Below are 12,061 nucleotides of genomic sequence, written 5' to 3'. Positions count from 1 at the left end.
CAGCAGTGACACAGGAACGTGTCTTTAGACTGGATTTCCTACCTCCCGCCCTACTTCATGGCACCGTCTATAGTTCCATTGGGGATGGATGCCTCCACTCCAAGCCTGAGCTTGACCCTGTTCCACATATGCAGGCGACTGACTTTCCTAGCATCAGAATAAACCTTCTTCAGAGATAACTTTTTGTGGTTTTGAAAACCCGAGGGATGAATAAACTGTGGTCAGAATGGAGTAGGCTGGCCAGTTACCTCCCTAGCACCCTCCACGACGGGTGTTTAGTGAAAGAATCTGCCTTGTTTGTTTTGAGACAGGGTCTTTCTGTGTAGCTCTAGCTGTCCTGGAACTCACTCTGTAGACCAGGCTGGCCTCGAACAACAGAAGCTTGTCTTTTGATTGCACTGTAGAGGTGAGGGGTGCTTCTGAGTGTCTCAGTGAAGCCCACTTCCGAGAAGCTCATAGCCAGACTGATGTGTGTGTTTTCTGATGTATCCATGAAGCAGGACAGCATTTGCAAGGTGTGCTGGTGAGGAGAGAGAGAGAGAGAGAGAGAGAGAGAGAGAGAGAGAGAGAGAGAGAGAGAGAGAGAGAGAGAGAGCTTGCTAGTTTTTGTCTAGGGTATGCACCTGGGCGTTTCTTTACTGTTACTATTTTGGAAACTCACAATGTAACTCTTTTGCATGGTAATATTTTTCTGGGGAAGAACAGATGCTTCAAACCACACATTCTGCTGAAATCTGTCAAAGCGAATCAATGACCATGCATGAAGAATGAGGATACAGGCTCCGTGCTGAGTGGGCAAGTGTCACAGCTAAATGAGTGCTGGTGTTCCAGAGCTTTCCACATGCTCTCTTGAGGCCAACTGCCCCTTCCTACCTCGTCAAGATGATTTCCCAGGCCACTACTCCATGCCGTGAACTTTGAAGAATACATTTCCAGAAATCCCCTCCGTTGCTCACCGGAGGGATCTTTGACCCCAGGAGCCAGGCTTACCCTAAGCTGCTTAGCATTAAGAAGTTGAGGAAACCAAATCTCCACATTTATGCAGAAATCAAAGACTAGTAGAAGGAGCCAGTGAGTTAATAACTTCCTGAAATAATAAGCAGCTTGGGATTTTACAGCTGATTTCATAAGTGGAGAAATTGAGATAAAATCACTCATAATCATACTGACTGCTGAGCTCTTAATTCTGCCCAGGTTTTAAAAAGCACACAGTTGTGATCACAGAGCACAGAGAACACAGATATATGACCTTGCACCCTGTTTTTATCTCGTAGTATTAAAGTATTTCCACACCGCTTTTCTGATTGCTCTGTCACACGAGTGTTAAGTACCAAGGCTGCCTTCACTATTCCCCTCGAATCGGAGCTAAGGCTGTTCTTGCTTTAATGAGTTTGTTTGTTGTTTGTTTGGGCTGCTCAGTGCTTTGGTGAGAGAGAGGCAAAGAGAGTAGGAAATGAACCATTGGGATGGCAGGTCTTGGCACTAAAAGCTCTGGGACTTGGAGCTCAAGACTTGGCATGGCCAAGGGGCACCAGCCTCCCTAGTAAAAAACGGGGTGGTGAGGAGCAGAGTGGGGAGGTGGGAGGATCTCGGCTTTGTTCTGAACCTCAGAGCTGTGTGACCGTCCAGGAGATTGCATCCAGTGTTCCTTAAGCTTCAGTCTTTCTTGTCTACAGAGTAGGACTCACGCATCTGCCTTGGGGACTTTCGGAGTTTACTGACTGTCACACACCACACGTGGCGCTGCTTATAACACAGTGGCTGTCTTTCTGTCTTGTTCAAACAGAAACTCAGATTCATGGATTTATGGAGCATTTCTCCAATGCCTACTGTGTGCCCGGCCCTGAGCTAGATGCCAGGAGGCAGGCAGTTATGACTCAGTCTGGTAGATCTCACTGTCACGAGGGGCCTAGACACACGAGCGGGGAGATAGGACCCCTGTGTGATGGGGTGTAGGGATAGCGTGACTCCAAGGACGGTTGTGGAAAAAAAAAAGCCTAGGGGCTGACCTGTAAAATGGCCGAGGTTCAATCCCACCTTTGCTATACGCTCACTTCGACATGCAGGGCAAATTATTTAGAGTTCTGAAATCCACTTTCTACATTTGTAATCTACCTTGCAAGTTGTGGAGTTCAGGAATAATATACATACATCACTGCGCATGCATTAGATGCTCAGAAGCGCTTAATGCGTTTGACATCTCTGGTGCCCCGGTGGCGGCTGATCTTTGCGAAAACGACCCCAACAAACTGCAATATTCTGAAATGTCAACGATTGGCTCCATTGTGCTTGAGACGGTGGGAAATACATCCTTATTACCATCTAATCCTTGCAAACTGGCCATCCTTGTGTGATATGTATGCTAATGAGAGTTAGAATATGCGGCTCTCAAGAAATTGCATTTCTTGGCTATTATGTAAAAAGCAACAAAAAATGACTCGCAAAGATGTTGATGGCTGCGGCCCGAGAGGCTCCATAGGATGGAGACCCATCACCAGTCTCTAAGAATATTGCTCGTGCCGTGTATTCTGTCATCCCGTGGGCAGACATGGAGCAGGAACCCAATCTACTTAGCAAGATGTCTCTATGTAAAGTTTCTGCTTCATCAATACTTACTTACATATTCATTCTTTTATTTGTTCCTTTCACTAGGTTTCCACAGTGTAGCTTTAGAATTAGTAGCCTATTACTGATGGGCTAAGGGTAGCAGGTGACCCTCATTAAACATTAATACATTTATGCACATGATGGTTAATCTTTATTGTCAATTTAATGGGATCTATGATCACCAAGGAGTCACACTTCTGCGTATTTCTATGAGGGCATTTCCAGAAAGGTCTAAGTGAGGAAGGAAGACCCGCCTTCAATGTGGGCAGCACCAGTCCGCGGGCTGAGGATCTAGGCTTTGTTAAAAAGGAGAGAGCGAGCTGAGCATCAGCATTCAGCCCCTCTGCTTCTGGACTGCGGCTGCCATGTGACCAGCCACCTCGCATTCACACTGCTCTTCCTCCCTCTTAACCAGTGAGCTCTGAAATATACTCTTTTTGGGTCAGATATCTTGTCACAACAACAAGAAAATTAACTAAATACAATGTGGGGACACAAAAAAATTCTCTTGCTTCAGAGTAGAGCGAGGTGATGGCGGGCATTTCTGTCTTGAAATCCTCCGTGTAAAGCTTTTTATATGCCTGGAACAGATTTTGTCAATCAGAGAGTATTCTTTAATGCCTGTTTTTTCTCACTGCTTGCTGACACCTTTTTTGATTAATTTTGAATCTGTTCATTCTGTTTCCAAAGCGCAAACAATATTTCTTTCATTTTTATTATGTCATTCCTGTTAAATGACTTGCATTTATCTGGCACCTGTGTGTGTGACATACTCCTCCCAGTGCTGGCCTGGAGCCACCAACAAACTTCCACTGAATTCACAATGTCTAAAGGATGTTTCAAACAACAGAGAGTCAAAAGAAAGAGAAACCAAGGCTGTGAAGAGACACTATGGCCACGGCAACTCTTACAAAGGAAAGCAGAATTAGATGGGACTGGCTTACAGTTTCAGAGGTTTAGTCCGTTATCAGCATGGTGGGAAGCGCGTTGGCAGTGTGCATGCAGACATGGTGATGGAGAGGTAGCTGAGATCTACATCCAGATCCACAGGCAACAGGAAGCTAAGGACTCTGTGCCTGGCTTAAGCATTTGAAAGCCCAAAGCCCACCCCCAGTGACGCACTTCCTGCAGCAAGGCCACACTTCCTAACCCCTGCCAAATGAGCCACTCTCAAGTGACCAAGCACTAGCTTGTCTATTTTAGTGAAAATGACTTATTTCAAAATCCCTCTGCATGTACAAGAAAGTCACAAATGGGCTCATAGTTGTCGCTCATTCTGTGTCCCTGACTGGACCCACACGTCATTGTAAATCTTTTCCTGATCACTTGATGGCAAGCTCTAGTCATGAGGCCTCATTACCCTGCAGGGCCAAGACATGTGTCCATAATCAGGATATGCCCGCAGATCTCTGAGCTGTAGCCTCCAAGGTGTGAAGTCGTCTTTGACATAGGTCTGATGTGTCCTTTAGGAAGGAGGTCGGGTTCCTGGAGAAGAGGAACTACTTCACAGATTTAGTTTCTACCTCACTCCCAACCCCAGCGACTCTCCTCCCTCCTTCCTTCCCCAACTCCCTTCTCCCATTAGGAAAGCAATTGCCTGCAGCTGTGACTTTGGGCGTTTGGCGGAGTGAAGCCCTGGCACGGAATGGGATAACCTGTAACTCAGGTGCATCCGATGCTCCCCCTTCCTCAAACCTAGGCTCTGTGTTTTCTGCACCCCATGGCCTGCCCTCCCATGGGCACCCATCATCATCACTGACATGCTGTGGTTGTAGGCTTCACCACCTTAGAGCTATCATTTTTATTTTGGTGATGATACATCGTATAGGGGGTTACTTAACAGCTCTAGGAACCAGTTCACCACCAAGTCTCCTCGCTGCTTGCTCTTACCACAAAGTGTTTTTTTCAACACCATGCCCAGGCACCAATTTGCTACAAGAGGATATACATGACCATTATTGTTGTTTGTTATGGCTCTGAAGTTATCTGATGTTTGAGTTTCTTTAGGTGGCCCCTTGTTTTATTGACACATCATCCGTCTTCCAGCACAGGGCAGAACTTGCAGAAAGTACTACAGCAGAACGGAGTTCATGGGAATGGTCTGTAAGGCCCTTGGGAACATCTTGTGAACTCTAGTAATCTAGGAAGAGTCTCTAGAGTGTGGTTAGGCTGTCATAGGGAGAAATGCATGCATAGGACTCTGGAGCAAACCAAAGGGAAACGTGACCAGTGCTGACTACCCAATATCCCATCTTTCTACAGCAGTTGAGATTCAAGGTCACAGTGCACAACCTGGCAAGGACACCAGGTTGTGAGCCACCATGTGGTTGCTGGGAACTGAACTCATGACCCTTGGAAGATCAGCCAGTATGCTTAACCTCTGAGCCATCTCTCCAGCCCTCTATGGCTTATTTTAAGTGGGTTTTTAAAAATAGTGATTAATATTCATAATGATCTTAGAACAACTTAGAACAACTATAAGACCTACTATGTGACAGAATGGGTATAGTCACCTCTGGCATGGGGACTGTGAACATTGCTCTGTGCCTTCAAGGCCTGTGATTGGTCACAACTTGATAAGCATTAATTATTTATTACTTTTTTTTTTTTGAGACAGTATTTCTCTGTGTAGCCCAAATTTTCCTGGAACTTGCTTTGTGGACCAGGCTTGGCCTCGAACTCAGAGATCCACCTGCCTCTGCCTCACAAGTGCTGGGATTAAAGGTGTGTGCCATCATTGCCTGGCTTTTTTTTTAATTGAAAATTTATGTTATTAAAAATTGCCTTTTGGGTATTGATTTTTCAAAGCTGTACCTTATTGTGCTAGGTATGTAGCTCAGTTGGTAGACACTTGCTTAGCATGCTTGAAGCCCTAGCTTCAATCCCCAGCACTATGTAAACCGGATATGGTGGCCCTTGCCTGTAATTCTAGAACTTTGGAAATAGAGGCAGGATTGAAAGCTCACGGTCATTCCTAGCTGCATAGAGAGTTCCAGTTATTCTGTGCTCTAAGAGACCCTTCTGAAAAAAACCAACCAACCAACCAATAACCTATTCTTTTCAAATCCTATAAATTTGGCAGTTTTCTCCCAAAGGATCGCCACGATTAAAAGAAAAAAATCAGCTGCCCTTCTGAGTGTGGGCCATAGCCATAACCACTGTGGAGGCTGGTAAACTGCAGGCCTGGCAGCGGGGGAATAAAGGGATGGAAAGGGTCTCTGGGACTCCGCAGGAGAAACCGACAGGCTGGGAAACAGCCCTCAGCCTTGGGTGGCTCAGAGGGCGCTGGCTGGGGTTGAGGAGAGACTTGGGTCACCTTTCTGAGTTTCACAGTCTTTCCCTCTTTCACCTCTTTGGGTTTCCAGCAGAGACACTGAGACAGAGATTGGAAGACCTGGAAGAGGAGAAAGGCCGCCTGCCCTGGGCTCTGCCTTCACAACAACCGGCTCTTGGCAGGTTCTTGGGCTACCTGGCAGCACAGACCCGGATGGCCTTGTATGGAGCCACCCAAAGGTGAGTACCTGTGGATGTCACCACAGTCCCCACTTGACTCCTTTCTCTACTGTCCTCTCTCCATTCTGTTGTCACTGGCCATTCTCCTTGCTGTTTCTGAGGTCTTGCTTCTCTCCCTGTATCCTCCCGTCCCGCTCTCCGCAGGGTCCTGCATACTTCCGGTGTCTCAGACTTCCCAGTCCTCTGAGGATTCCTCCTTACATTTACCTCTCTGTAGAGAGCTGACCCTGGGCTTCCTGTGGTCAATAATATGGTTAATAAATTCATCTCCTTATCCTAAAGAGGTACTGTGCCTTTATCCTTGCCTTTAGTAAGCTTATTATGGATGATGGTTGTTTTGGCTGTCAGCTTGGCTGCATTAAGAGATGTCTTGGACTGTGAACCACACTCATGGGTCTTTGGGGGCATTTTCCAAGGTGATTGACACCTGGGACCATTATCTGAGAAAGAGGGCTGCATGCGTGCCCTTGCCCTTCCCATCTCTGTGCATGTGTTACCATTGCGATTCTGCTGACACCGGATTCCAGCTTCCATGACGTGGACTCAGTGCTAACAGCTCTCCAGGGAGCTTCCAGGCTTCCGGCTCTGGCTTGATACTGCTGAGGTGTCCAACGTTGTGGACTGAGCAGCTCCTGTGTCCTCTGCCTCTGCAGCACGTAGGCAGCCATGGTTGGATCTGTCAGCTTTTAGCGTGCAAGCCCATTTAATTCCTCTCTTATAGCACGTACCTTCTATTTGTTCTATTCATCTGGAAAACTTTGCCAAAAACACCTTCCTAAAGTTTGTTTTTGCCTGTGTATGAAGTGTATGTGTATATGTATTTTTGCATGTGTGTGGGTGCATACGGCAGCTCAAAGTTGACATCCAGTGTCTTCCTTGATTTCTCTCCATTTTATTGAGGTGGTTTTTTTTTTTTTTCCTGAACCTGGATCTCATTGATTCTGGCTAGTTTAGCCAAATTGTCTGGGGGACCCCCTTATCTTTACTTCCTGAGTGCTGGGATTATGGGTGGGCCCTCAAGTCTGCCTGCTCTTTTGTGGGTTCTGGGATCTGAATTCTGATCCTCATGCATGTAGGTACTTTGTTCCCCAAGTCACCTTCCCAGATTCACTGTCTTTAAAGAGGATCCCCACTAAATCTATTATCCTTCCCCTCCTTCTCCCAGAATCCTTGTCTCATGACTTCTGCCTTAAGTTGCCTCTGAAAGACCCCAGACCCCTATTCCAGGACACTCTAATCCATGGGGTGTTAGCGCCGGTCAATCTGTCATCTCTCCGTCATCCTCACTCGCCTTTCCAACCTCGATCTCCAACCCTTCCTCTGCTCGCTACAGTTTTTACCTGGGTTATTGCAGTAGCCTCTTGCCTTGCTGGATTTTCTCTCTCCGCTCTTGGCATCATCCACTTCCCACAAAGTGATAAGGAGAAACATTATGCTGGAATCAATGGCTCCTGGAGTTTTAGCGTGGATCCTGTGCTCTGAGTGTGACCCCCAAAGCCTCTAACATCTAATTGGTCAGCACCAGCTTCCCACACAGCAGAGCCTTGCTCGAGTCTATGGTCTCCCGTGGGTCCGTTGCAGTAATGGTTGCACATTCCTCAAGACGGTAAAGCCATCATCCTCCCAACCCTCCACCTGTCACTCACACGTCTCACTGAGACGTCCTCGAATATCCTGAGTGACAGACAGTGTCTCAGGCTGAAACCTTTAATCTGCTGCCTTGACTAGCCCTCGTTCTGAGGATGACGGCAGTCCCGTCCCCTCATTCTGAAGGATGAAGGCAGTCCCCAGAGGAGGATCGCGCCGCATCTACCTCTCCAATTGATGCTTGCAGGAGTTACATATGTGTACATGTGTGCATGCTTAGACCGATTCACAGCATAAATGAGAACCTGGGCTGGGGGCAGGGCGGGGGAGGAAGCTGGAGGAAGACCTTCCTTTCTGTCAGTCTTCCTTCCGATGCCCCAGCCCCGGGCTGGAGGCTGGTAACTGGTGTTGTGGGGCCGTTTCCTCCTCTGACTGGCTGACTGCAATCTCTACACTTCCTGCTCACCTCATAAGAACGTGAGGGACCTCGTCTTCCTCACTTTCGTTATTTCTCACTCTTGACTTTTTCTTTAGTCTGTTTCACCTGTCCTGTTAGGACCGCAGCTAGAAAAGGACTTGATATCTGCTTCGTTGTCACGTTTTTACAAAGCGCGTGGGCATGGCTACATGGCTGCTAATAATTAAAGTCCGCCTTTACGTGTGCCAGCTGCTCAGTGGCCCGAGAAGTTCATCTTCACCCCTTCAACTGAACTGGAAGGCTTCCCAAGAGACAGTGGTTCCTGCAGTCCTCACAATGACCACCAGGGGGACCTGGACGCAAGCTTCTCAGGAGCGTGGCTCCGAGTCCAGGGGAAAAGAGCTGAGTGCTGGCGACATTCCCTGCAGAAATAAAGTAGTTTTTGTTAACACTGCCAGCTTTCAACACGAATTAGCGACTCAAATAGGTACCTCTTTACCTTTCTGGGATCAAGTGTTTCTTTGAGAAGCTAATGAAAGCAATACCATACTCAAACTGCCAGGGTGGTCTCATAAAACCATCAGATTTGAAGCCCTCGCAGTCATTACGGGAGGAGGGTATGTCTCAACTTCTCAGGTTATGAAAGCTTAGAGTAATATGTAAGGGGATTTAAATAGTCCCAGAGTCTATGAGTTATTTAATTTTTATCGTTACTTACTTTGAAAAATTACTGTTCAACGTCTTAAGTAAGCTTGTGGTTTTTGCCCCCCTTGGAACTGCTTACACCAGCACCCCAGTCACTAGGGTTTGGAGGCCACTGCACATCAGTGGCAATCACTTCCCACACCGCCTCCCTGGTGTTAATCTCTGTCACTCAGTAATGGGGCCAGTCCCTGGGTGAGGAGGACGCTGCTTCTTAGTTTAAGATGGCTTTTTTTGTTTGTTCAGTTGATGAATTTGTTTGTTTGTTTTTTGAGACAGGGTTTCTCTGTGTAGCCCTGGCTGTCCTGGAACTCACTCTGTAGACCAGGCTGGCCTCGAACTCAGAGATAAGCCCACCTCTGGTTTTGTTCTTTGACAGTCTGGCAAATCTACTTCTCCACTTTGTTACAATATCCCGGGTAGACGGCACAGACATTGGGGGCATTTCTGCTTTTTTTTTTTTTTTTTTTTTTTCATATAGCCCTGTCACTCTGAGGTGCCAACCACAGGTCAGAATCACAGTTTTGTCTGCCTGCTGCTGGGATCCTTATTCTGCTGTCACAGCTGCTCCCTGGCTAGTGAAGTCAATGTCCTCTGTATGCAGGTGTGTCAGTGTGCTCACTGTCCTGTGGGACACACAAGGTCCCCACTTCACGGTCCCCACTTCACGGTCCCCACTTCACGGTCCCCACTCTGGCTTGGCCTTCTTGTGCCTTGGCCATAGCAGCTTTCCCATGTGTCCCCACCTCTTCTCACTTTTCTCATGGGGCCCCAACACCCCAGGAGCACCCGAGGGGGCCAAGTCTGTCACGGATACCTGCTTGGTGGGAAGCTGACACACCTCTGCTGTGAGCCCATGGGTGCTGAGACTGCCCACAGTGGATCGTGTCCATCTGCCACGCTGCTCAGTTTCCCCATGCCAGAAGGAGGGGTTGTGGCTGTGGCAGACAGTATTGGCACAGTGTTTCCACCCTGAGGGCCCGTTCATGCCATACACGCCGCTGTCTTAGCATTTCACCTAGGTTTCTCTGCTGTTAGCGTGAGTGAAAACCACGAAGGGCAGTTTTGTACTGGAGTACACGATGGTGCTGATGCTGGTGCTGGCGATGGAGAGATGCTCTTGTTTCCTGGATAGCTGGGTATGAATGTAACCAGGGCAACAGCCACCAGTGCCCTGGCTTCTAGGGGCAGTTTTAAACAATGTGCCATTTTTTTTCTTCTTCTAGAAGATTCCTGTAAGGATGGGGCCTCATTTGTCCCTGTGGTGATCGGGGAAATTATACATTTTTTTTTTCTGACTCTCCCCCTGATAGGTTCCAGTTCTCTGGCGTTTTATGGTTGTTTCTCTAAAAGCGACCTCCTCAGCTCCTTGACTCAGGCCTAGCTGTCAGGAGAACCCAGACCAGACAGCTGTGCGCCCTGGAGAATCAGACCCCACTCGAACATCTTGAGGTGCCTGGGCTTCCTGGCCTCTTTTGTGGGAGCAGGGTGGATAGCTTCCTCTTTGCTCCAGTGAGTGGAAGGAAGTGTGTTCATGTCTTATCCTGACGGTGGATGGGCAGGAGGTGCTGAGGGTGGCAGCCCCTGGGAACTCTGCAAAGGCCGGCCTAGGCTCCTACTCCACAGTTATGGAAGTGACTCGGGGGAAGTATTCCTCGGCCTATTCTTGTTAGCTCTTATTTCTGATTCTAGAACAATGGGAAAAATCCCATCTCTTTGTCATGCCAGGGTAAGATGCTCAACACCCAGTTGAAGGAAAGATTTTCGTTTTTCTGGAGTGTTTGGCAAGGATTGGAGATTTTCTCATTTATACCTGTTTTCCCCTAATGACATACTATGTCATGTGACTCTCACTGGCTCTTCACTACACTGGTACTCTTGCCTTCTAAATGCACACACACACATATATGTGTGTGTATGTATGTGTGTGTATGTATCACACATAGAATATCTTTTTATCAGAGACCCTTCCGCAGAGGATAACTTAAAACACATGGGAGCAGTCTGACCAAAGATAAAAACTGAAGGACAGGAAGGATTTCCAGTCTTACCACGATGGGACTCTGGCTCTGTCCAGATGTCACAGCTGCTGCTTGTCTATTCCCCTGAGACGGGCCACCCGGCAGTGCCTGCTTTTCCTGTCTTCCCTCTTGAGCATACAAGCCTTTGATTTCAAGTGGGTACCACGGCCAACTGCAGCATCACAGGGCCCAGTGACCCTCAGATCGGAACGAGTACCCAGGGCACAGAAGGGAAACTCACAAGACGCTGTCAGGGAACAGAGATGTCGCCTGTGCATTTTGCTGCTGTGCTTTTCTCTGTGGCTCACGATCAGGTTTTACAGGTGGGGTTCATTCCTTCAGTGATTGATGGGAAGGAAACCAGACAGAAAGAGGAAGATTTCCTCATGACTGGGCTGGTCCTAGTGGGCACTGGTCTGAACCCCTGAGGCCGAGAGTAATATCTTAGATCTTAGAGACCCCCCCCCCACCTGGATCCCCACTAGCACCAAGCACCAGCATCCCATCATCCCGTGCTGCTGCAGGTTTATCTTCCCTGGAGGGGTCTGCTCATTTTACGTCCTGATTAGTTTACAGCAGCGATGTCAATTTGCTCTGCCATGAGGGATCACATATAGAGACTTCACGAATATAAAGAAAAGAGTTATGTAACAGAGGGGGACTCTGGGGACCGAAACACATGGAAGATGGAAACATGTCCCTGCTTCATAACTGAGCAACATGTCCTGGGGCCACTCCTGGCTCTCCATGGATCTCTTCTCCATCCCTGGAGGAGGAGTGTGGGAGACAGACAGAGGGGTTTGCTTAGGCACAGGGGCTTGTCTTATGGGTTAAGTAATGGATGTGCCTAACCGTCATGCGCAGAGTTGGCGCCCAGCTCTGCACCTGTAGCTCCCTCCTCTCTGCGGCTGATTTCTCAATTCTGCGTTGGCTTCCTACACTACACTGGCTCCCACCTCGACCCAGATGGCATCGACTCAACAAATTGAAGGGACTCTAATATCAGCATCCGCCAAGCACATTGGGAAATAAGTAAGGGGAAGAAATGACTGAATGCAGCAGGAGACGGGATGGCAATGACTTCTTCATTTCCAAGGCTATGAGCTCTTTACGCCTCCCAGCAGGTATCTGCTGAGTCCCCACTCAATGATGGGCACCGGGAACGTCGGCACAAGAGGAGCGACATCTCCCTCCGAGACTCACAGTGAAGCTG

General features: G+C 48.1%; 1 protein-coding gene across 1 annotated transcript in view; it reads left to right on the top strand.

Moving 5' to 3' along the window:
• The window catches only part of Disc1 (DISC1 scaffold protein), a 162,741-nt gene that overhangs the window by 41,942 nt on the left and 108,738 nt on the right, over nucleotides 1-12,061 (top strand). The window contains exon 4 of the mRNA XM_057753351.1: nucleotides 5,973-6,120. Within this exon, the coding sequence (XP_057609334.1) occupies nucleotides 5,973-6,120 (148 nt within the window). The remainder of the gene's footprint in view (nucleotides 1-5,972; nucleotides 6,121-12,061) is intronic.

This window comes from Chionomys nivalis, chromosome 21 (assembly GCF_950005125.1).
Source record: "Chionomys nivalis chromosome 21, mChiNiv1.1, whole genome shotgun sequence".
NCBI lineage: Eukaryota > Metazoa > Chordata > Mammalia > Rodentia > Cricetidae > Chionomys > Chionomys nivalis.
This window is presented reverse-complemented; position numbering and strand designations above follow the sequence as displayed.